Here is a 25528-nt window from a genome sequence, read left to right on the forward strand (position 1 = left end):
CCACGTTGTTCAATCCAGGGAGAAGCGTTTCTGAGCTCCTGGGTCTACTCCATACTCAGCGGGCTGGGCGCCCTCCTGTACACCCACCTCCGAGGCGCGTGCCCACACTCACATACACTTGCATGTTCTCAGCACTTCCTGGCAAGGAACATTTCGTAAAACGTGCAGAAGTGGACATTTTGAAGGTAACCTCGTGGTTTCTTAGGAGCGTTAGCTGGTAAATCATGGCAGCCTCAACCCACCCCCACCCCCTGCAAACTAAGATGCCCTGTCAGACCCAATGGATGGTCTCCTGGGCTTCCTTCAGCCTCTGGGCCTGGCCTGATGCTGGACAGGGGCCGCTCGGCAGGCAGAGCCATTTCCGTGGGAGACTGGTGTCCTCTGGGTTTCCCGGCTTCCCTTAAGCCCCTCTGGGGACAGCTCAGGCTGCTGCACTCCACTGGGTCAGCACGTGCAAGAGGCAGGGACCAAGTTGGTCTCATCCATCGCTGTATCCCCAGGCCTCAGAAGTGCCTGTCCATCCTGCATATACAGTCAATGTGAGTATATAGGTTGGTGTCTCTGCCTCACTACTTGGGGCCAGTTCATAAACTTACCTGATACATAATACGTGTTCTCATTTCCAAAATGGGAATACTTAGAGTTCTTGGAGATTAAATGAGATAATGAGATGATATGCTGCATACTTGATAAGTAATTGCAGCTGTTAACTCCAAATTCAAGCAATAGAAAGCTCAAGCACTTGTACTTTCTAGCTCAGCGGCAACCGTAGAAGATGGTATCCAGCGTAGTAGTTGGTGACTCTTAACCAAATCTTACCACTTTTACTCTCCTTACTCCTTGCATTGCTCCTTCTCTACTGCCTCTTCCTTCAGATCCTCTGGTAGCCGCCCCATCCCCTATAGTAACATTAAGCAGCAGCATACTATGGGATCAGGGATTATTATTATTATTATTATTTTTTTGCGGTACACGGGCCTCTCACCATTGTGGCCTCTTCAGTTGCGGAGCACAGGCTCCAGACGTGCAGGCTCAGCAGCCATGGCTCAAGGGCCCAGCCGCTCCGGGGCACGTGGGATCTTCCCGGACCGGGACACGAACCCGTGTCCCCCTGCATCGGCAGGCGGACTCTTAACCACTGTGCCACCAGGGAAGCCCAGGATCAGGGATTTTGATAAAGACTGCATTAAATCTGTAGATTGCTTTGGGTAGTATGGACATCAAAACAATAATAAGTCTTTCAGTCTATGAACATGGGATGTCTTTCCATTTATTGGCATTATTTTCAATCTTTCATCAACATTTTTAAGTTTTCAGGGTATAAGTCTTTTGTCTCTTTGGTTAAATTTATTCCTAAGTACTTTATTCTTTTTGATGCTACTGTAAATGGAATTATTTTCTTAATTTCCTTTTTGGGTTCATTGTTCATTGTTAGTTTATAGAAACAACTGATTTGTATGTGTTCATTTTGTGTTCTGCAACTTTGCTGAATTCATTTATTCTAACAGTTCTGTGTGTGTGGCAGGGATCTTTAGGATTTTCTACATGTGAGATCATGTCACATGTGAACAGAGATAATTTTACTTCCTCCTTTTCAACTTAGATGCCCTTTATTTATTTTCCTTGCCTATGTACTCTGGCTAGGACTTCAGTACTATGTTGAATAGATGTGGTGAGAGTGTCTTGTTCCTGATCTTAGAGGAAAAGCTTTCAGTTTTTCACTGTTGAGTATGATGTTAGCTGTGGACTTTTAATATATGGCCTTTATTATGCTGAGGTAGTTTTTCTCTATTTCTAGTTTTTTGAGCACTTTTTTTTTTTTAATCATAAAAGGGTGTTGAATTTTGTCAGATGGTTTTTCTGCATCAGTTGAGATGATTGTATGTGTGGCTTTTTTCTCCTTCATTCTGTTGATCGAACATTTTTGTAAAGCCAAATTATATCAAAATCAAGAAGCAAGGCTAATGAAGCTTTGTTCACCTTTTAAGGAATTGGCTGGTCAGGGATGGGGCAGTTTGACATTAATATTAAAGGAGACCTAAATATTAGACCCAGCAAAGACCTGCATCTTCTTTCCTCTGTTAAATATATTTTTTTAAATTTTTCCCATCATTTCCCATGATGTACTGTGTGCAAGTGGTAAATGTGAATTGGTTAATTAAATATTTTAGCTCCCTTTTAAAGTACGAGAATTCATAGTAATTGCCACTAAGGAACAGCTTTCCAAGTAAATGAGGAGTTAGTCTGTGTGGGATAGAATGTGCTGTTTAGGGCTTCCCTGGTGGCGCAGTGGTCGGGGGTCCGCCTGCCGATGCAGGGGACACGGGTTCGTGCCCCGGTCCGGGAGGATCCCGCGTGCCGCGGAGCGGCTGGGCCCGTGAGCCATGGCCGCTGAGCCTGCGCGTCCGGAGCCTGTGCCCCGCGGCGGGAGAGGCCACGGCAGTGAGAGGCCCGCGTACCACAAAAAAAAAAAAAAAAAAAAAAAAAGAATGTGCTGTTTAAAAGTCAGTTGTGGAAAGCAGGGACACAGCTCAATACTCTGTAGCAGGAATATTGACCAGTAATCATTTATTTGATTTCCATAAGAATCAGAAATTTTTAATCTAGGGAGAAGCCAAGTCCCTATGGATGAAATGATAATGGTATGTGGAATGATTCGCTTTGAAACAACCTAGTTAGCAGGGAGTGGAGAAGGGGTAAAAATGAGCAACAGTCACCATGTTTTAAATTCATTATACATTCTCTGTACTTTTATATCTGTTTGAAATTTTTCATAAAAAGTTCAAAAAAGAAACAATATAAATAAGTGATGGTACAGCATAATATCAAAACATTATGTAGCCATTACAATAACATCAAGCATTTTACTGATGTGGGATAAGAAAATCAGGAACTCAGTCTTACTCATATAGCGCATGTGTGCTTGTGCACATAAATATTTGCATAAAAGATATTGGAAGGAAATACATTAAAACGTTCCATAGTTAGTCATTCTTGGTTGGTGGGATAATGGGTGATTTTCATTCCATCTTCCAAACTTTCTACAGTGAACAAGAGGAAAACCTAATTTCCGAAAATTTTTTTTCAAAGAAAGGAACGAAATCTGCATTGTGTAAATCGGTGAAGCATTTTCCAGTATTCCATTAAATGGCTCTGGTCAGTGATTAGATAAATGCTGATGTGGTTACTAATCTTGAGCTGTTGGACATGTTTTTGGCCTCTACTGACCTGGCATCTGTCTTTGCCAGGGACATGGGCAAAAGGCAGTCACCACCGTTTCAGTCATTGATAACTTCTGTTACACATGTTCCTCTAACATGACTTTCTATCTGATTTTAGTGAGCTGGACATGATTTCCACGAGGGTGATGGACATTAAGCTTCGGGAGGCCGCAGAAGGCCTTGGGGAGGACAGCACAGGTAAGGCCCTTACTTCCCCTGTGCTGGGTGGAGCCCTTGTTGCGTTGTAGGGCCGAGAGAGGGGCTGCTAGAGCCAGGGCTTTTCGTTCTCTACGTGGAGTGTGGGTTCAGTTCACAGTGTGTTCAGACACATGTGGCTGGAGAGCACGTCCAGACTGATGGCGGCCACCCGGGGGGCAGTGCTCCTTTGCTTCTCTGTCAGACACGGCAGCGGGGGTGGAGGTGGATTACTCATTTTCCTCCTTCCTGGAGGTGAACATGTCCCCAAGTTTGGTTGACTCGAAAGCAAAGGAAGTGAGATGCAGTGCAATCATTTATCATCCAGGAACATCCAAAAGTTTCAGTAGGGTGTCAGGCAAAGTATTGGATGGTCTCATCATCCAGAAGAAATAATGATATCAAGAGAGAGCCTTTGATTCCTCTTTTATGGCTTTTATTCTCCTTCAGGAGACCTTTATTGCACTTTCTGCTGAGCTAAATTCCAAGCCCATCAATCATCATCTCATAACACATTCCAAGAGTTACCCGGTTATGCGATTGGTTTACTATTATCCATAGATTGCTCTGTATGTCTTTACAGAGTTGTAAAACGGACATTAGAAAACGTTAATCTCCCCACATGTGCCTTTTCCTGTATCAGCCATTTCTACTCACCTTATTTTGGTAACAGAGTTCTCCATTCCTCTCTCTTCTTTGAAGTCAAAGTGCTAGTAGTGATTGTCTTTGAGGTAGTTCAGGGGAACAGCTTCCAATAATGTCAAATCCTAGCTCTTATCTCCTGGCTTCCGATACTAATTTCATTAGAGATTTTATTTCGTATATTACAGATAGATTTTCCTTATTATTCTATATTAGGACTACTTTTCCTCTGTCACATTTCAGTAGATGCAGTGGTAATTGTCATTTCAACAAATGGTGCTAAAGCAATTGGACATTCATATGTAAAAAATTGAACGTTGAGAGTTCAAAGTTTATTTGAACTCAAATGAGTATACAAAAATTAATTTAAAATATATCATAGTTGTAAATGTAATACTATAAACGCTTTAAAAGAAAATATAGGAGAGAATATTTATGACCAAGGATTAGATAAGAGTTCATAGATATGACAACTCAGTCCCTAAAAGAAAAAGTCGATAAATTGGACTTTATCAAAATTTAAAACTTTTGCTCTGTAAGAGACACTGTTAAGAAAATGAAAAGTCAAATCACAGACTGGGAGAAAATATTTGCAAATCACATTTTACAAGAGTGCTCAAAATTCGACAGTAAGAAAACTAACAACCCAATTAAAAATAGGAAAAAGGGGCTTCCCTGGTGGCACAGCGGTTGAGAGTCCGCCTGCCGATGCAGGGGACACGGGTTCGTGCGCCGGTCCGGGAAGATCCCACGTGCCGCGGAGCGGCTGGGCCCGTGAGCCGTGGCCTCTGGGCATGCGCGTCCGGAGCCTGTGCTCGGTAACGGGAGAGGCCGCAGCAGTGAGAGGCCCGCGTACCGCAAAAAAAAAAAAAAAAAAAAAAAAGTAAATAAATTAAAAAAATAAAAAGGAAAATAGGCAAAAGGTTTTTAAAGATACTTTACTTAAGAAGATACACAGATGGCAAAAAAGCACATGAAAAGGTGCTCCACATCAATCGTCATTAGTTAATGCAAATTAAAACGACACTGGGCCACCACTCGACACCTATTAGAATGGCCAAACAGAGCCCAATGCTGGTGAGGGTGCAGAGCAACTGGAACTCGCATATATCGCTGATGAAAATGCAAATGTACAGCCACTTTGGAAAGTATGTTAGCAGTTTCTTATAAAATTAAATGCACACTTGGTCTATGAGCCACCAATCCCACTCCTAGGTATTTACCTGAGAGAAATGAAACCTTATGTTTACGCAAAAGCCTATAACAATTTTAATTTTGTTTGCCACTTTGTTTATATCTATACAATGGAACAGTACTCAGCAATAATCAGGAACAAGCTATTGGTTGATGTAACAACATGGATAAATGTCTAATGCAGGGTGGTAAGTGAAACAAGCCAGAATCAAAAGGATGCATACTGTCTGAATCACGCTATCTGACCTTCTGGAAAAGGCAAAACTATAAGAATAGAGGAGATATCAGTGCTGCCCAGGGGTTAAAGGTAGGGGAAGGGTTTGACTACAAAAGACGCACAGTGGTGAGGTGGTGATTATTCAACTCTGTATACACCAAGAGGAGTACATTTTACTGATGTGATTTTTAAAACGACTTTTAAATGAGGTACCAGGTTTTAAAAACAATCAAGTGGATTTTTCAGAAATAAGTAAAGCTATTACAATTAAAAATTAAGTGGATGAGTTTAATAGCAGATTATATCAGCTCGAGAGAGAGCACAAGGAAGTATACAGAATGTATCACAGAGTGGTAAAAAGAAGGAAAATACAGAAAGAGAGCAAGAAGCATAGAGATAAGTGAAAGGGTGTAACATACGTTTGAGCACAGCCTCAGGAGAGGAGAGTATAGCTGAGAATTTTCTGGAATTGACTTAAAAAAAAAACAAACAAAAGATGCCCCAGTCCACAGATTTAAGAAACTGAATGAATCCCAAATAGGATAAATAAAAGGACATCCACATAGAATGAAAATATAGGAAACCAAAGACAAAAATGAAAAATCTTAAAATTAGTCTGAGAAAAAAAGATTACCTTCGAAGGAACAAAAAACTGACTTCTTGACCACACGACAGAAGCCACAAAACAGTGAAATAGTCTTCCATATTACTGAAAGAATAACTTAGAAAAAATAACTGCCAATCTAGAATGTTAAACCTAGGAATACGATATTTTAGGAATGAAGGAGAAATAAGGGCATTTTCAGATAAACAAAAACTGAGTTTGTCACCAGGAGACCCTCAGATTCTAAAGGAATCTCCCTTCAGGTGGAAGGAAAATCATCTTTGATGGAGGATTTGGACACAGGAAGGAATGATAAGCAAAGAAAATGAGAAACAAGCAAACACATCTAAATGAACATGGAATAATATCTTTTGTGTTTTTAAAGATCAGAATGAAAACAATAGGGCATAAACATAGGATTAAAGTATTCTAACTTTCTTGTTTTGTCCCTTAATAGAATGTGTGGTATAATTTCTAGGGTAACCCGTGAAAGAACAGAGATAAAAGGCAAAGTTTACAAACTAGAAGTGGGAAGATATGGAATAATTTTTTAAAGTCAGTTAATCCAAAAGACAGCAAGAAAGGAGATTAAGAAAAGCCACAGAGATGGTAGACTTGTTTTTATTAACATATCAGTAATTAGAATAAGTGTCAGTAGCTAGTTACATTAATTGTTCCAGTTAGAAGTTTAAAGCTCAAATTGGCTTTCTAAAACTCTGTATCTCTTAAATATAAGGATTCAGAAAAGTTGAAGGTAAAAGGGATAGAAAAAAAATGCACCTTGCAACACTGGGCCAGAGGAAGCTGGCGTAGCCGTATCAATAGCAATCAAAATAAAATTTAAGGCAAAAAGCATTACTAAAAATAAAGAGGGTCATGTCACAAAAGGTTCACTTCCCCAGGAAGATATTAATTTTACCTTTCTATGACGTTTATCAACATAATGTCAAAATTTATAGAGTGGAAATTGACAGTTAAATAACGATAAATCTACAATCGGAGTGGGTTGTTTTTAATACACCTAATTGATAGGACAAATGTATTAAAAATCAAAGACAAAGTACTTGGACAACACGATTAAAAAGAAAAAGGCCTATCCTAATCGATGTATATAGAACATTGAAGAAAATACATTATTTCAAGTGCTCTAGGAACGTTTACAAATATATGGTAAGCCATAAAGCAAGTCTTAGCAAATTTGAATGGATTCGAATCATGCAGGGTATGTTCTCTGGCCACAGCGCAATTAAGCTAGAGCTCAATAACAAAGATAATAAGAAAATCCCCAAGTGCTTGGATATTGACATACTTTTCTAAATAACCTATAGGTCCAAAAAGGTATTATAACGAAAATATTTTCAAGCAAATAGTAAGGAAACTATATATCAAAACATGTAGATGCAGGGACTTCCCTGGTGGTCCAGTGGTTAAGACTCCGCACTCCCAATGCAGGGGGCCTGGGTTCGATCCCTGGTGTGCCGCAACTTAAGAGTTCCGATAGCTGTAACTAAAAACAAAAAACGATCCCGCATGCCGCAACTACGAGCCCAGTGTGCTGCAACTAAAAGAGCCCACGTGGTGCAAGGAAGATCCAGTGTGCCACAACTAAGTGCTGGTACAGCTAAAGAAAGAAAGAAAGAAATATTTTTAAAAAGAAGAAAAAACATGTAGATGCAGCTAAAACAGATTTAGAAGGAAATGCATTGTCTTAAATGTGTGTATTATAAAAACAGAAAGCCTAAAAATTGATTAGCCAAGTATTCACCTCAAGAAGTTTAAAAAGATAGCAAAGTAAACCTGAAGAAAGGAGGAGGAAGGAAAGAAAAACTTGAACAGAAATTAGTCCAATAAAAAAGTAAACATTCAGTAGAGAGAATTAACAAAGCCAAACATTTTTTAAGGCAAATGAAATTGGCAAACCTCTTGTGTAATTGATCCAGGAAAAAAGGAGGGACAGATAATATCAGGGCTGAGAAAAGGGGGCTTTATTATAGATAGTACAGATGCTAATAAGAGGATATTAACAACTATATGCCAGTGCATTTGAAACTGTGGGAAATAAAGACAAATTTCTAGAAAAATGAAACAATAAAACAAATTCAAGAAATAGAAAACCCCAGTAGTTCCTATAACCATTAAAGAAATTGAATGAAAAAGCCTATCAGCCTAACAGATATAACACAAACGGGCCTCCAGTGGATGGCCAACTAATCATGGCAAATCAAACAAGTGTTCAACAGCTGTACTCTGGGTCTCGGTAGCCACTTGCTTTAATCCCGAAGCAGCATCTTTGACTGTAAAGGATGGTGAGGCTGCGTGTTTGTTCAGACCTTCGGAGGTGCGTACCTATTTGTCAACTAGGCAAAGGCCAGATGGTGTCCTGGCAGATGCAAAAAACTCTGAAGAGGCTTTCCAAATAGTAAGCTCTCTTTGAGACCAATCAGTTAACAACATAAACGTTTTGAGATTATAAAGGTAAGGAAACTTCCACTGGAAGTTAAGAAAACTTGGCTGTAGAACTCATTTCCTTTTGGGCAGGGATCTGCTTCACCTAAGGTAATACAGGTACTCCAACTATAGAGTAATCCTAAGAAATTCTCCACATTAAGGCAAGATCATGTAAACTTCCCAAGGGGGGCATGAACATAAACCAAATATAAAGATCCCGGTGTTTTAAAAAGGAATTCAGGGACTTTCCCTGGTGGCACAGTGGCTAAGAATCCGCCTACCAATGCAGGGGATACAGGTTCGAGCCCTGGTCCGGGAAGATCCCACATGCCGTGGAGCAACTAAGCCCGTGCGCCACAACTACTGAGCCCGTGAGCCACAACTACTGAGCCCACATGCCACAACTACTGAAGCCCGCGTGCCTGGAGCTCGTACTCCGCCGCAAGAGAAGCCACCGCGGTGAGAAGCCCGCGCACCGCAACGAACACCCAATGCAGCCAAAAATAAACACATAAATAAAAGTAAATTTATAAAAAAGGGAATTCGGCTTACAGAATGATTTACTTATCAAACGAATCAATTGTTAGCAAAATTTCAGGATATATTAGACAGCATCCTGGGAACCTGTGATGTTCCATCCTTCTGTTGCTAGTTCTCATATTCAGAAGGAAAGGAATGGACTTTGCTGAGCTGCCGAAATCATGGGACCCTGGATATGATGGAATTTGTGGGTGAGAATGAAGGAGACATCAGGGAAGAGATCACGAAATGCTTAAAAGTGTAGATTCTAAGAATCCAGGAAGCATGGCAGAGTCGGGCTCAGCGCTGCCGCCACCATTTGACGGTTTTTCTCCCCAAAAGTTGTTAGCTCATCATAGCATTTGGTACTCCAGGAGCCCTTCTTGCCTGTGAGGCTGGGCCTCCTCTGATTGTCCGTGGCGCCCACATGCATGCTAAATGCAGCACTTGAGGATTTTTTAAAAATTTATTTTATTGAAGTAGAGTTGATTTACAATGTTGTGTTAGTTTCTGCGGTACAGCAAAGTGATTCAGTTATATATACATATATATATGTATTAGCACTTGAGGATTATCTTGGAAAATAATTTGGGTTATCATTTACGGGCTTTACCTCATCAGGAATTTTTGCTTTTGGCTATTTTTATTTTAGGGATTAAAATCTGATTTCATTTATACAGTGGAATATTACTTAGCAATTTAGAAAAAGAGGAGGAATGCAAAATGCATGCATCACCACGCAAAGTGTCAAAAGCAGTATATGGAGGGAAAGAAGCCACACACAAGAGTGTATGCTGTATGATTCTACTCATACAGGATGTGCTGTGTGAATTCAAGAATGGGCAAAACAAATGTATGGTAATAGAAATAAAAAGCATGGTTGCATCAAAAAAATAAACTCTTTAGGAATAAATTGAACCAAGGAAGTAAAAGATATGTTAAAAAAATTGTTGATTTCAAGTAAGAGGCAAGTTGCCTGTGCCTTGATTCTGTGATCATGCTCCAAAGCTTTCTTAGCTCTTTTATTCAGTGTCCTAAATAGACAGAAATCAAGATGTTTTCAGGCGTGCAAAAGTGCCACGCTGTGTGCTTCACATCCCTCTGTGTGGTAAAAGGACTTTTCAGGAGCGAATAATTGATACACGGACAGAAATCTTACTTTCTCTCCTTCTCGTGCACTTCTCATAACGTGTTTGGTAAATACTCACATGCATTCTTTTTGCATAGGAAAGAAAAAGTCCAAATTCAAAACGTTTAAGAAGTTCTTTGGGAAGAAGAAGAGAAAGGAATCTCCTTCTTCCACAGGAAGTAGCACGTGGAAACAAAGCCAGGCGAAGAATGAGGTCATTGCCATCGAGTCAGGGCCAGTGGGCTACGACTCAGAGGATGAGCTGGAGTAAGTTGCCTTTTCCATCCTTCAGGCTTGTGTGTTCCAAGGAGCAGGAGGGGTAACAGGAGGACCCGAATACTTGGGCTCACTGTCGTGGTAACTTGGTGGATTTCTGAGCTTACTTGCCTCCTAGGTAATTCCATTGGAGGTTCTTCCATAGATATGGTGTTTTCTGTCTTTTTGTACATAGGGATGGTGAAAGTTGGAGTGGGGTCAGGGGAACATTATCAGGTACCTGCTCTGTGCCAGGTGTGTATATATTAAAAGTTTACATAACTATGGAAGAGGAGGTAAGATATACCATTTTATAAATGAACAAACCAAGCTTTAAAGAAATTTTGGAAAATTTGCCCCATGTCCTACAGCTGAAAGTAGCAAGATTAGGAAGGAATCCCTCATTTGATTCGACTCAAAACTCTTTTGAGGACCTGGATACTATACCAGAAAAATACATCTCTCTACGTCCGAGTCCCCAGTAACCTACTAAGAAAATTTTCCACTGGAGAGAGAGAAGAGTAGGGGGAAGGCTTCTTGCTGTTCGGTCTTAGAAAAATCATCCAAAAATATTGTTAGGAAGAACAGAAACCCATATTTCAGTAGGTATGAAATATGGGGAAGTCTAGTGAAGAAATCCGTATTTTTGGAACTTGTATTTCATTAACATATAGTTATAATACATATGCTTTGGTTATTCCAGCACTTATTTCTGTGAGTAAAAGGGAAAAACCCAAACCCAAACCCAAACCAGATTTGTTGCCCTGCCAGGTTTTGTTTCTTTTAAACAACATGGGCACCTTCATTTGAGGATAAGGCATAATGACCTTGGGATTGGGAGACAGACCATGCTGAGATGGGGTCATGGGCTTCAGCGTCCCCGCGAAGGGGTCCTGTCCCCTCCTTCCTCACCAGCCTCCTTGCCTGTTGCTAAAGGAGTAGAAATTACACTGACCGCTTGGTGGCAGCAAACGACTAAAGAGGAGAGATTTGAGCTCTGTCTTTCAGGTTGTGTTTTTTTTCTGGCGCTGGCTGGGAGCGGGAGACACCCACAGGGGACCTTGTGAAGAGTGGAGAGGACGGGCTATATACGCATTTTTAAGGCTGCTCCAAACTCTTGGGGAGCAAGACATTATCATCCAGAATTGCTCACTGTTACATGTCTTCCCTGGGCCAGCCCCAGGGACATTATAACGCTCGCTTCTACCCACCCCGTCTCTCAACCAGAACACTCAGCGGCCCCTCCAGCCAAGGAACAAGAACACAGCAGGAGGGGTGAGCTGGGCTGAAATGACCTGTCCACTTGTCCATCGTCTATCACCAGAGCCCATGGAGAGTGGGGACGGTGCCCCTTTCATCTTTATATTCTCAGCACCTGGCAAGGGCGGGTCTTCAATTACTGGTGAAAGTTTGCTAGAGTGACGCTAGGAGAGGAAGCTTGGGGTGGAATTTGATGACGCCCGGGAAGTGCAAATACTGTCCTTAGAGAACAGCGCAGAGGTGAGACAAGGGCTTTCTCTCTTTGTTTTCCAGCTTTGTTGAGAGATCATTGACATGCAATGTTGAGGGAGTTTTAAGGCGTGCAACGTGTTGATTTAATACGCTTACATGCTGCCACATGATTACCGCCATTACATTAGCTAATTACCTGCATCATGTCACCTAATGACCGTTTCTTTTTTGTGGTGAGAACATTTAAGATCGCAGCAGTTTTCAAGTATATAATACAGTATAATTAACTACAGTCACTGTGCTGTAGATCCCCAGAACTTACTCATCTTATAGCTGGAAATTTTTACCCTTTGACCAACATCTCCCCATTTCCCCCACCCCCCCGCCAGCCCCTGGTAACCACCATTCAACTCTGTTTCTATGAGTTCAACTTTTTTAGGTTCCCAATGTAAGTGAGATCATAGAGTATTTTTCGTTCTCTGATCTCACTCAGCATAATTCCCTCAAGGTCCATCCATGTTGTTGAAAATGGCAGGATGTCCTTCTTTCTCATGACTAAATAATATGCTGTTGTATACATGTACCACATCTTCTTTATCCATTCACCCATTGATGGACACTTCTGTTGTTTCCATATTTTGGCCTATTGTGAATCAAGCTGCGATGAACATAGGGGTGCAGATATCTCTTCAACATCATGTTTTCATTTCCCTCAGATAAATAACCCAGAAGCAGGACTGCTGGATCATATGATAGTTCTATTTTAAATTTTTTGAGGAACCTCCATACTGTTCTCCACAGCAAATGCCCCAACTTACTTTCCCACCAACAGTGCAAAAGCGTCCCCTTTTCTCCACATCCTTGCTACCACTTACCTCCTGTCATTTTTGTAAAAGCCATTCGAACAGATCTGAAGCTATGTCTCCTGTTTTTGATTTGCATTTCCTTGATGATTAGTGGTGTCGAGCTCCTTTTCATGTACCCGTTGGCTGTCTGTTGTCTTCTTTGGAGAGATGTCTATTTAGATCTTCTCATTTCTTAATTGGATTGGGGTTTTGCTGTTGAGTTGTATGAGTCCTTTAAATATTTTGGATATTAACCCCTTACCAGATATAGATTTGCAAATATTTTCTCCCATTCTGTAAATTGCCTTATCATTTTGTTGACGGTTCCCTTTGCTGTGCAGAAGCTTTTTTTTTTTTTTTAATTGAAGTATAGTTGATTTACAGTATTGTGCCACAGAAGCTTTTCAATTTGATGTAGTCCCACTTGTTTATTTTTGCTTTTGTTGCCATTGCTTTTGGTGTCAAATGCAAAAAGTCATTGCCAAGAGCAATGTCAAAGAGCTTACTCCCTAGGTTTTCTTCTAGGAGTTTTACGGTTTCAGGTCTTACGTTCAAGTCTTTACTCCATTTTGATTTTTGTGTATGGTATAAGATAGTGGTCCAGTTTCATTCTCTTGCATGTGGCTGTCCAAGTTTTCCCAACACTATTTATTGAAGAGACTGTCCTTTCCCCATGGTATATTCTTGGCTCCTGTGTCATAGAGTAATTGACTGTATAAGAGACAAACATTTAAAGGTACCCTTTAGCCTCTCTGAAGAGTCCGTGAGCCTTCTAGACTCTGTAGCAATTTCTCATCCATCACCATGGGCAAAAATGTCCACTTACCGAGGTACATTAATGCTGACAAACCACGTGAAACCCTGTGGGTTTAAAAAGTTGATGCCCATTTATTGCGTCAGTGGGCTTATGCTTCTTGAGTCTCTTAATCTATAACAGTTTTACTTCACCCTCCCTGCTTTGTTTCATGTCATTGATCAGATGGACAATATCCCACGATCTGGATTTGCTTTCTTTTGGTATGATTGAACCCATGTCTATAGTCTCTGAATTTCTTGTAGAATGATAGCTGGATCTAGATATTTAATTAGGTTTAGATTCAAGACTGTCCTGGTCACTTACTGTCACATCGCATCACAAGGCACATGCTTTGTGTTTGTCCCACTTCTGGTGATGCTGAAGACTGAGCAGTGGGTTCAGGGGGTCTCTCTCAGTGTGATGCATCCACGCACCTTCACCTGATGGTTTTTACACCTGCTGATCATTACTAGATCCATTATTTCATCGTAAAATGGTGGTTTTTCTAATTTGATCGTTCATTCTGCATGTGCTAGCTAGCGTTCGTCTATGCAGAAGACCTTTCCTTCATCAACTCCCTGGTTGCTCTGAGATACAAGTTGTACAGGAAAAGCAGGGTAATGCTTGGTTCTCCTTTTATCCATCTACCTTCAGAGTAACCCCCTGGTACCCTAGCAAACTTCCAAAACTGAGTGATGAGTTTTATTTTTTTTCTTTTCTTTTTTTCTTGACTATCATTGTGAATGCATGGATTTTTTATATATTTGATTTGCTCTAACCCATGACAGTCTCTGTTCATTTTTATGCTCACACTGTCCCATCTTATGCTACTGAGAGTCACTTCAGATTAGCTCCTGGTTCTTTTGACATGACCCCATTTGTCTCTGGAAGGTTCTTTGCTTTCTTGCATGATGAGAAATCCCACATTAGTTTGTACATTTCCTGCCCTAGACCTGCAATCAGCCATTTCCTTTTAGTGTGAAATGGTTTTTAGCGACCACAATCTGCCTGCCAGGGCTGATGATTGTTAGTTGGCTGTCATTGCTTCTAGACCTTTCCAGTAGATGTAGCTAGGAAATATGTGTTTTTAAGAGAAAAATAAATCATTAATTCACCGGTATTTCCAGTTCAAATTTATTTAGACAGAATTGTTGCTTCTTTGATTCTTTGTTTGAATTCACTTTTCTCTTTTACTGGAAATCTTGGCTCCTAATGATACTAACAAAATTATTTATTTTCTTCATGATTTAATATACTTAAAATAATTTCATTTCCCCCTTTCCCACACGGAGGTTACATACTATAAAGATTGTTCTGCACTGTTTTTTTTTTTTTTAACAAATATTGCTACTAAGACTACCAAGTACAATTTGCTGTTTTGGTGCTTTTTGTTCTTAGAATTTATCCTATTACAGATGTAGAGTCAAAAGTCACTTGGATGTCGAGTTAAAGTCACTTGAAATCATTCTTTTCTCTGTGTGTTTATGCTGACAACCTGATATAAAATTAGACTTGTTTCCTTCTGTTTGTTTTCTAGTTTTAGAGGCTGATTTCCCTTTTTGTTTGATTTCGTCTTTTAACGATGCAAAATGTTTTCATAGTTTCAAAGACAGCATTGTAAGTATAAGTAGAAACCTTGGTACCCTGAGTCTCGTCTTGTTCTATCCTTCCCCTTAAAGGAGACTATTTTTATTCATTGGTTCCTTATCTCTCTATTTTTATTTTTTTTAAATATACGCAAACACATATGTTTGTATATGTTCATACCCCCTTTCCCACACAGAGCGAACACAGCACTGTCTGTCTGCACTCCGTTTTTACTTTTCACTTAGAGTCTGGTGCTACCTGTACTCAGGGTTGCTCCTTTGGTCAGCTGCAGAGCCTCTAGTATATCACATCCCATAGTTTATTCAGGTACCTGCTGAGGGACATGTGGGCTGTTTCCAGTCTTTTGCATCTCTAAATGATGCTGTAGTCAATGGCCTTGAGCATATAGCATTTTGTGTCTTCGCAGCGGCCTTTTCACACTGTCTTGAATTCTAGCTACACCCAGGGTGGAGGTATTTGGGCAGTGATTATGGTTTCCAGAGGGTGTGGCCATGGGCTGCCCACTGTGGGAGGGAAGCCCAGCTGTGCATATGATCTTTGTGACAACAGCTGCCATTGGCAGGAAGCCTTCCTGGTTCTTTCACTTGGCCTCACTCTTTCCCAGAAATGTGAGGACATTTGTGATCTGCGAGCGGGTTCCCCACTTGCAGACTTACTCTAGCACCTGCAAGGAAGCTAGAAAACATCACTGAGCAACATGGGGCGGGGTCACACCTAGGAGTCCCTAATGCCTCACAAAGGACAGGATGCCCAGGGCTGGGGTGGGGGAAGGGCTGTTGGTGCAGAAGGTGGCAGCGTCTTCGGACAGGCTTTCCTTCCTTCACCACGGTGTCTCAGTCACCTCCTTCCACCTATTGTTCAGGCCGCCAGCGCCACTAGGAAAATCTGACGATAATTCCCACATCCTCTTAGCACGTTTTGTGAATGTCCTGTGGGTTCAGTTCCAAATTTGGAGCCTTGAGCTCGGGGCTGGGGAAGGAGCTGGGACGGTGATGCCAGAAGGGCCCTCCGTCTACGCCCCGGGACCTTGGCACACAGGCTGGGTCGCACAGATCATATTAGGTAATGAGATGAGGGCGTGGCTTTGCACGTGGCGATTCTCCTTTCACACCCAGCCGTGGATGTGTGCGTTTTGGACCACGTCGTAAGGATGCCTCCGTCTGGCAAGCCCTCAGGCTGCTGTGTAAACACGGCCTCCGGCCCACCGAGGGGGCTGCATGTTTGCCCACAAGGAAAGACCTCACCCTCCCCGGGCACCCAGGACGGTCTGCACAGCCTGCCAGCCAGCCCAGGCCCCCTGCCAGCCCTTCCTCCCTGCGGGCCTGCTGTCCTAGACCTCACACCTCGTCAGACCTCGGTTTTTCCGTTAACGAAAAGAATTCACACAACCTTCGGACCTGTTAGAAATATCCCTGTATCTCGACAGAGCTCCTAAATGGTTGACCGTGGTATTTGACAGGATGGACCGAAGTCGTAAGCAGTTAAAAAAAAAAATAAATGCGGCTGAAGGCTTGTTGTAGGATGTGCCCTTAGCCCCATCCCGAGCCCCCCGGGGAGAGATGGGGACCAGCCGAGGGTCACAGTGCTTCTTTCGTCCTAGGGAGTCAAGAGGCACGCTGAGCAGCCGGGCCCTCTCACACGACAGTATTTTCATTCCTGAGTCGGGACAGGACCCTCCTCGGCCGGTGCGGGTCTTTTCCCAAGAAAACGTGTGTGACCGGATTAAAGCTCTGCAGGTAAGCTTTTCCCCGTGGCGACACTGGGTACACGTGTCAGGTGTGCGTCGGGAAGTCTTAAAGATGCTTTGTGCTGGGTTTACTCGATCTCTTTTAAAGCCCAGCTGCAGGCACGTCACAGCTCTGCCAAGACTCACCCAGTTGGTTACGACTGGACCTCATTCTCAGTGATAACCGCTCATTTGCAAGATGACAGCGGCAGAGCTGGTGGCAGACGTGCAGCTCAGTTCCCTGCCCCAGGCAAGGGTGCCGAAAATATCTCCTGGATGAATGAATTGCGGTGGGAGGATTTGTTGAGAAAAGTTGCCGATGAAAAACAACAGCAAATGTTCTTTATTCCGACCTAGTTAAAAATACAGTGTAATGTGAAAATGGGGCCGCCACCTCCTCCGGGGGGCCCTCCGGCCAGGCGGGGGGATGATGCTGGCATGAGCTCTGAGGACGACGGTCTGCCCAGGAGCCCCCCAGAGATGTCCTTGCTGCACGACATCGGTCCCGGCACCGCCATAAAGGCAAGTGTAGCCTGCACCCCCTCGGCTCCATCCGCGCCTGCGGCTCAGGGCTGTTGGGGACCCCGGTGGCCCCTGTGTGTGTTCCCCTTAGATTCCCGTGCTGGGTCATGCCCGGTGCAGCCAGGAGGGATTCCAGCCAGGTCACTGGAACCCACTGTCAGGCCTTGGACTGTATTTGTTTTCATTCTTTGAGCAGAAATTCAGGTCTCGTCAGGAGATTACGGTTTGGGGGAACTTTTCCATGATGGTTAGAGGGCTGATACAATCAACCCTATACCTCGTTTTTCCTGTCTGAGCAGCTGACCAGCCCGGGCATCTCCTCCAAAAGAAGGAAAACGGCTTTGAGTCTGTTTTCTGTCATCGTGACATTTGTCCGGAGGGAGGAGGGAGTGGTCGGATACGTGACTTAGTCCAGGCTCCTGCATCTGAGTTTGGGACTCTGAGAACTTGTTAGTTTAGGGGTAGAAATGTGAGGCGTGGCGCTGGTGGACAGGGCAGCAGGGAAAAGTGTGACAAGCAGGAGAGGTGTCTCTGACCTCAGCAGGGCGGGGAACCGATCCCGGAAGCCCCCCACCCCCTTTGGAATCCAGGAGGAAGAATTGAACTCTTTTGTGTGTACACCAGCGGTCACCAACCTTTTGGGCACCAGGGACGGGTTTCATGGAAGACAGTTCTTCCACGGACCGGGGCCGGAGGGGGGCAGACGTGGAGGGGTAGGGGAAGGGGGAGTAGTTCCAGCGGTAGTGTACGCCATGGGAAACAGCAGATCGAGCCTCACTTGCCCGCCCGCCCGCCTGCCTGCCACTGACCTCCTGCCGTGTGGCCCGGTTCCTAACGGGCCTCGGACCGGTACCGATCCACGACCGGGTGGGGTTGGAGACCCCTAGTATAAACAACATAGCTCATGGTGCTACCATCCTGAGCCCGTACAGCGGGCTCAGTGATAAAATACATATCATTTATGTTACATGAGTACATAAATGATGAAACAGCTGATCATCTCCCCCTTGTAGACAAGCCTCGCCGTGGGGCGGGTAGAATCGGAGTTATCCGTGTTACGACCCATTATGTATAAGCCACCCCCCTGCCCTGTGTGTCCTTGGAGGGCCCCTGTGCCCTGGTCGAGGGCCATCCTCAGGGAAGTCCTGCAGGTTCCGTGCTGCTCTGAAATACATTCAGCAGCCACTTCCACTTGGACGTTCAGAAGCCCCCCTGCAAAGGCAGGAGAAGGAGTATTTACCTGACTTGTTTGCCGTTGTGGGTTCCCAGAGCCCCACGGATGAAGGCAGAGGAAGAGCTGTGGTGTAGCTGAGGGCGAACACGCCCAGGGTGCGGCTTTCTGCACAGAAGGCCAGAGAATGACTCTCTCCAGAATCCTGCCCTAGGGTCAAGCTGTCCCTGCCTGCTCCGCGAGCAGGTCAGAGGGCACTAGGGCACCCACACCTGCTCTCCCGCCTCGAGGAGAAAGCAGAGAAGACAAGGAGGAAGGTTTGGCCCGTTGCCTGGATTCCAAGCCCACCCCGCACCCCTTAGCACCTTAAAGCACTGGAGGGGCAGGTGGACCGGCTGATGGCCGTGTTAAGGTGTCATCACCGCGTGACACACACATCCTGGCAGCTCAGTGGCCACAGCCTCCGGAGTGGATGTGACTTTGTGTGCTTCAGGCTGCGTGGTTGGGGGGATGTGTCTGGCGAGCCACTGTGTTGACTGACTCACCCTCACTGCACCCCACGGTTCTCTGACCGTCCCGGCATCGTGGTTCTCTGCGTTTAGCCGCGACAGACGGTACAGGAGAGCAGGTAGCTTCTAAATCCGTTAAGGAGTAAGGAGCGAGCCCAGCTCCCAAACCCGCAAAGCACTGTGTTGCACAAATTCCACAGTCTGCTGACGGGGAGCCACTCATACTGGGCAGGGCTGACCTTGTCCTTTTCAACACCCCTCCTTTGGTGGTGATGTCATTTTAAAAAAATGTCCTGAGAATTTATCAAGTATTGGGTAGTAGGAACAATCTGCTAGCTTCATCGGAAACCAAAATTTGAGCCTTTAAGACTTAAAAACTATCGTCTTTATCATCGTGGTTTTTGAAGACACAGTGATCATATTTTGTGCCTTGATAGTTTTTTGGGCACAGGGGGCCGATCAAGAGGGGGAGACAAAGCACCCTTTAAAATGCATTTATGGGGCTTCCCTGGTGGCGCAGTGGTTGAGAGTCCGCCTGCCGACGCAGGGGACGCGGGTTCGTGCCCCGGTCCGGGAGGATCCCACGTGCCGCGGAGCAGCTGGGCCCGTGAGCCATGGCCGCTGAGCCTGCGCGTCCGGAGCCTGTGCTCCACGACGGGAGAGGCCACAGCAGTGAGAGGCCCGCGTACCGCAAAAAAATAAAATAATAATAAAATGAAATAAAATAAAATGCATGTATGTAACACCTGGTATTTGATATGATGGCACCTTAAACACCAAAAGGATGGGATTGCAGGCTGTTGGGTTTTTTCCTGTGTGACGCCTTACACAGGCCCACATGCTTGACAGAGAACTTAATGAAGATTATTACGAAAAAAGGTCTTCATTAACAAGTATTTGATGACACTGCCAAGGTGACATTTTCTGACAGGATGAGTTTTTCAGGAAATACATGGAATTATTTTTAAAATCTCATTACCACGTGAGGTAACGACTGAGGAAATTTGTTTAATGATGTTTAAGGTAGAATTACATCTAAGAGGTCCTAATCTAGGTTTCCGACCATTAAGTAGGAAACAAGGGGTCGAGGTGGCAAAGTGGCAGGTCTGATTTGCTCTGGGTGACGAGGGAAGACAACAGGGGAGACGGTACAGCTCTGATGGCAAAAGAAGGCGAGGCCTCCTGCTGTGGGTGAGGCTGGATCCCTCACCTCTGGGTCTATGTCCTCAGAGGACCTGGGAGACAACTGAATGGGATCAGGGAGGTCAGTGCCTGCCGGGCTTCCCCCAGCCTGCCCACCACCCCTGCCCTGTGTCTGGGGTCCATTCCCCGTGAGCCACCCTCCCCACCCTCCCCCGGTGGCAGGGCCTCTCTTATTGAGGACAAACGTGGTAAAGCAGCTGTCACCCAGGGTCACCCCGCAAAAGCCTCTGAATTCCAGGCTGCTTCCTCAGGGCTCTTTGAGCCATATTTTCCCCCAACAAAGGGCCACTTGTTAGACTCTTAAGTCATCCACTTCCAGAATCATCCAGAAGCACAGACTCCAGGAAAATTGGGGGGCTGGTAGCAAGCCCTGCAAACGTGAGCTCCAGATGCCGCCAGCCCGCAGATAAAACTGCAGGTCAGCTTTTCCTCCTCCTCCAGATCCCACCCCACCTCACATGATTGCTTCACTGATCAGAGACGGAACTCGGTTCTCCTCGACTGGGAAGGTGTTGAGGACTCTCAGAACGACAGCTCAGACAAGTGAGAGTCTGGTTCCCTATAGGGAAGACCAGCCGTGACGGCCAGTGCAGGCTTGTCTGGGGACAGAGGCCCTTGTCCAGGGTCAGGGACATTCAGCTCCTCCCCAGGCCCCCAGCCTCAGGGCCAGGGTGGACCATCCGCTCAGGCAGTGCAAATGCAGGGGGAGCCAAGTGGAGAGTAGGCAGGGCATGTTTGTCCTTTGGGTTTATAGAGGGGTGACACAAGGCCCACGTTGTCACAGAAGGAGAATTCACCCTCATTTGTGGAGTCACTGCGTTTGCAAAGCAGCTCATCTTGTCTGCTCTCTTGAGTCCCAGGCAGTAAGAAAAACAAAAACCCAAATCTCACCAAGTGTGTATATCCACTGTCCCTCCAGACAGGGGTGAAAATGAAGGATTCTGTATGATTGTGAAATGGACCCATCCTGCTGTGACCTTATAAGGAGGACTCTCTGGGGAAGGTGTCTCCCGTCCAATCGCAGGGGACCTCCTGAGTCATCAGCTACAACAGTGGGAGCCAAAGCCACAGGCACAGAGGGAGTCACGGCCAGGTGTCCTGTGGTTTATTTTCAAAATAATCTTTCTTGTTTTATTCCCGTAAGAACCCCGGTCGCTAAAACCACAGAACTAAAAGAGATTAGTTCACTTAGAACCATTTCCCCCCTCGTTTTGTTAATTGTCTTCTCCCCATCGACAGGAATAAGCTTTGTACTTGCACTGGAAAGTACAAGGGACTTTATGTTAGCAGGGAAAACACGGTCCTCTGCAGGGGGTGGTCCCCGCGCCAGTGGCGCGCTTGCGAACAGCGTCTTCCTTCCATTTCCTCCTCTAGTTTTTGGGGGGGAGGCTGCTGGGCACGTGATCCTGTGTGTCCCAGGGTTGTGGGAAAGACCCTGAGCGAGATGCATCCGGGCCCCTGGGAGCCCCTCCCTCCTGCGTCGTCTTGTCACCACTTCCTTCCTGAGGGGGGCATTTACTAAATCATCGTGAGGTGCATAAAGTTATGGTCTCGGGTCAAAATGTAAGCAACGCACCACCTCACACCCGTTCCGATGGCTACTATTAAAGAGGAAAAAAAAAAAGAACACAGAAAATAACAAATGTTGGAGAGAACGTGAAGGCAGATGTTGGTACCCTGTGCCCTGTTGGTTGGGAATGTAAAATGGTGCAGCCACTGTGGAAATCAGTATGCCTCGAAAAATTAAACATAAAATCACTTTACGATCCAGCGATTTCATTTCTGGGTATGGACCCAAAAGAACTGAAAGCAGTTTCTCGCAGAGATGTTTGTACACCCACGTGCATAGCAGCATTACTCATAGTAGTTACAGTGTGAAAGCAGCCCAAGTGTCTTGGGCTGGATGAGTGGACACACAGAGTGTGGTGTATATACCCACAGTGGAATATTACTCAGCCTTGAAGAGGAGGGAAATTCTGACACAGGCTACAAGATGAAATGAGCCGGGCACGAAAGGACGAGTATTGTATGATTCCACTCACGCGAGGTACTTAGTCAAGTTCATAGCGACGGAAAGTAGAAGGGTGGGTGCCGGGGCTTGGGGGAGAGGGGTCGGGGACTTAGTGTTTAATGGGCGTGGAGCTTTAGTTTTACGAGAGGAAAAGTTCTGGAGGTGCTGGGTGGTGATGGATGCACAATGCCTTGAATGTATTTAATACCAATGAACCGTACACTTAAACGTGGTTAAGACGCTAAGTAAAAGAAACTGGAAAATAAAACACTTGGGGAAAAAATGTGAACTTGACACTAATATTGAGCACCACGCTGGAACAGAAAGCTGTGTTTGTTTGTTGGCAGGTGGCAGGGCTGTCACCAAAGCCCAGCCCCTCCCAAGGTCTCCCTCTGCACCTTGCTCCCCCCGGGTGCGCGGTGGGTGCCTGTGTGCTACTTTATGCTGATAAGTGTCTTTGCAGGAGAACCTGGTGTTGCCATCTCTCTTCCACGTGACTCCCCCCAACCCCTTCCTCCCTCCCAGGCGACACTTTTGCCCTTTGCTGCCTTTCATTTACTTCCTGCTGAGGTATGAACTAGTAAAACATTTGAGACTTAACAGGGGGTAACTTACAGCCAGATTGTCCCAAGAGAAGGCGTGAAGGTACAGAACCCTAGAGTGAGCAATGATGGGACGCTGAGAGCAGGGCTTGGCATGGGCTGTGCCCCAGCCTGTGGACTCACACCCTTGAGCCGCCCCCATGGCTTCCAGAGTCGGGGCCAAGCCTGACTCCGCCCTTGGAGGAATTGGGCTGGTCGGTTTCACGGGAGAAAGTAGCTCTTGTCCGAAGCACCTGTGCAGCTGCCGCGGGTGGGCGAAGGCAGAGTTACTGGCTACCAGGGCACCTAGGACTCAGGTTCTTGGAAATGAGTGATGGGCCTGCAGGGTTTGGCTCGACACTTCAAACCCCCAGCCAAGAGATGAGCCCGGTGAAAGGGGAGGTTGACGTGCTGGCTGTACTGTTTCCTCGGGGAAGCTGATGGCTTGGCCTGTGTGCTCCTTGTCCCCTGAAGGTCTGTGTGGTTTCCTCGTCTGGGCCACAGTCTCCTGACCAGCTCTTCCCCAGGCAAGCGAGCGACACCTCCGTCTCCCCCAGGACCTCGGACAGCAGTGTGGCGCCCGTGGCTGATTTCGATTACCCCCCGGAATTCTCCTCCTGCCTGGACAACTCCGCGGCCAAGCACAAGCTCCTGGTCAAGCCCCGCAACCAGCGGTGCAGCAAAATGCGGCGGCTGTCCTCGGTAATCGGGCAGGGGCAGCGTGGGCGGGCCACTTCCCCCCCCCCCCCCCCGCCCCGCTGCTCCGAAGTGCCGAGCTGGCCCAGGGTGCCTTATCCACACCCCACGATCTTGTCTCGAGGGAAGGAGGGAGGCGATGTTGGTCCACGAGCGTCTCTTTCTCAGCCCCGTCATTCTCTGTGGCCAGGCGGACCCCGCAGCCCGCTTCTCAGCCCCTGGTCCCCCTCCCGCCCCCGCGAGGGCTGTGGGACCGTGACCGTGCCGCGGGAGCTGGGGGTGCCCGTGGTTCCAACCTAAATCAGATATGCCCCTCCCTGCCTAAGCACTCATTCGTTCATTCACTCGGTCTTCATTCTGCAACACTTACCAAGAACCTGCTCTGTGCCTGGGGTCCCCTGCCTTCCCACTGTCTTCCGTGTGATGCCCACACTGCAGGCCTGGCACGGCCGGGCCCTGCCCACCTCCTTCCATTCTCACTCAGCACGCTTTGGCCTCCCTTCTGCTTCTGGCACTTACCCAGCTGTCTCCCACCCCAGGCCTCGGGACCGCCTGTGTCCCCTGCTCAGGATACCTCCTGCTCAGTCCCTGGGGGACGGGCTCCGAGTTCCTCCCCAAAGAGGCTCCCCTGAACGTCCTGTGGAAAGCAACCCACCTGTCCATCACCGCGGGCACTTCCTCCACGGCACCGGCTGTATACACGGACGTGACCTTTGTATAATGGAGGCGCTCACTTGCTCCTTGCCAGTCTTCCGTGAGAAGACTGCACTCCTAGCCCTGGAGCAACACTAGTCACAGAGCTGGCGTTTCGTGGACGTTCGTTGAACGCATGAATGGGTGACCAAGTGCGTGGATGGCCAAGGGAGAAACCGAACACTTAGAATGGACCCCGCCTGGGGCGAGGACCTACTGAGCAGCACAGGGGTGGCGCCCCCGTAAGGACAGACCCCTCTTTGGCGTGCTGCCCGGGCAGTCGTCAGCTTGTCCCTCCGGGAGCTGAGAACTCGCTCGTGCAGCGCTCTGGCTTCACGGGACCAGGGGCTCGAGGTCAACGTAGGGCTGTCACCTTCTCCGCTGCCCCGTGGTGCCTGCAATGCCTCATGCCCAGAGGGGCTGAGAAGCGGGCTGCGGGGTCCGCCTGGCCGCAGAGAATGGCGGGGCTGAGAAAGAGACGCTCACAGACCGACATCCCCTCCCTCCTTCCCTCGAGACAAGATCGTGGGGTGTGGATAAGGCACCCTGGACCAGCTCGGCACTCCAGCTGGAGGCAGTGGGCTGGGGCCTCTCGGGGATGTCAGGGACTCCCTGGAGAGAGTGGCTTTCCTTCTGGGCATGTGGAAGGCTCTCTTAAACCTCATGCCAGCAAAGTCGACTTTTGAGGGGACTAATGCTGGAGAAAGAAGGAGGCTATGTGACCTTCAGGCTAACGTGCTCTCATGGAAACTGGGGACCTGGGTACTTGGGCAAATGCTTGTCCATCCAGTGCCTTTACAGTTAAAGGCTCCGTACTGTGGGGACTTGCAAGGCCTAGTAACTCTGACCTGCCTGTCCTCGTGCTGAGCTAGCTTAGCTACAGGACAAGGGCAAAGCCAGCTCCCTGTGGCCCCCAAGTCTGGGCTTTCTTCCCATGGGGATGCCTTCTGCCCTGGAAGGGTGTGTGTAACCAGCCATCACCTGGCCAGGACTTGGCCACGGGAAGCCCATCTCATACTCCCAGTGGAAATGCAGCGTTCCTTCCTGCCGCCCCCAGGGCAGCAGAGCTGTACCTCTTTCTTTACTTTTGAGCTTGACTTAGCGCTTGAAGCCCATTTTTTAGAATAAGAGGACATCTGCTTTGGGCAGTCTGTGTGAACACAGTCATGCCTTGATTTAAACTCTGTCCTTTGCACAGCTTCCCCCCTTTCTGGGTCGGGCGCAGGCATGGACACGCTATGTTTTTGGAGGTGTCCGTGTTTTCCCGAATGCACAGAGGTGTCTGGCCGGT

At 46.3% G+C, this 25528-nt stretch overlaps 1 protein-coding gene across 6 annotated transcripts in view; it reads left to right on the top strand.

Annotated features, from left to right (window-relative positions):
* Positions 1-25528, top strand: part of CRACDL (CRACD like) — a 125552-nt gene that overhangs the window by 74254 nt on the left and 25770 nt on the right. For 5 of the 6 annotated variants that reach the window (XM_067007131.1, XM_067007130.1, XM_067007128.1 and 2 more), the window contains exons 2-6: positions 3340-3419; positions 10268-10436; positions 16726-16861; positions 17209-17373; positions 23323-23550. In XM_067007131.1, the coding sequence (XP_066863232.1) occupies positions 3350-3419; positions 10268-10436; positions 16726-16861; positions 17209-17373; positions 23323-23550 (768 nt within the window). In that variant the 5' untranslated portion in view covers positions 3340-3349. Of the gene's footprint in view, positions 1-3337; positions 3420-8810; positions 9043-10267; positions 10437-16725; positions 16862-17208; positions 17374-23322; positions 23551-25528 lie in introns of those variants that run through there. The other variant, XM_067007134.1, reaches the window with a different exon arrangement.

This window comes from Kogia breviceps, chromosome 11 (assembly GCF_026419965.1).
Source record: "Kogia breviceps isolate mKogBre1 chromosome 11, mKogBre1 haplotype 1, whole genome shotgun sequence".
In the NCBI taxonomy this organism is placed as follows: domain Eukaryota; kingdom Metazoa; phylum Chordata; class Mammalia; order Artiodactyla; family Physeteridae; genus Kogia; species Kogia breviceps.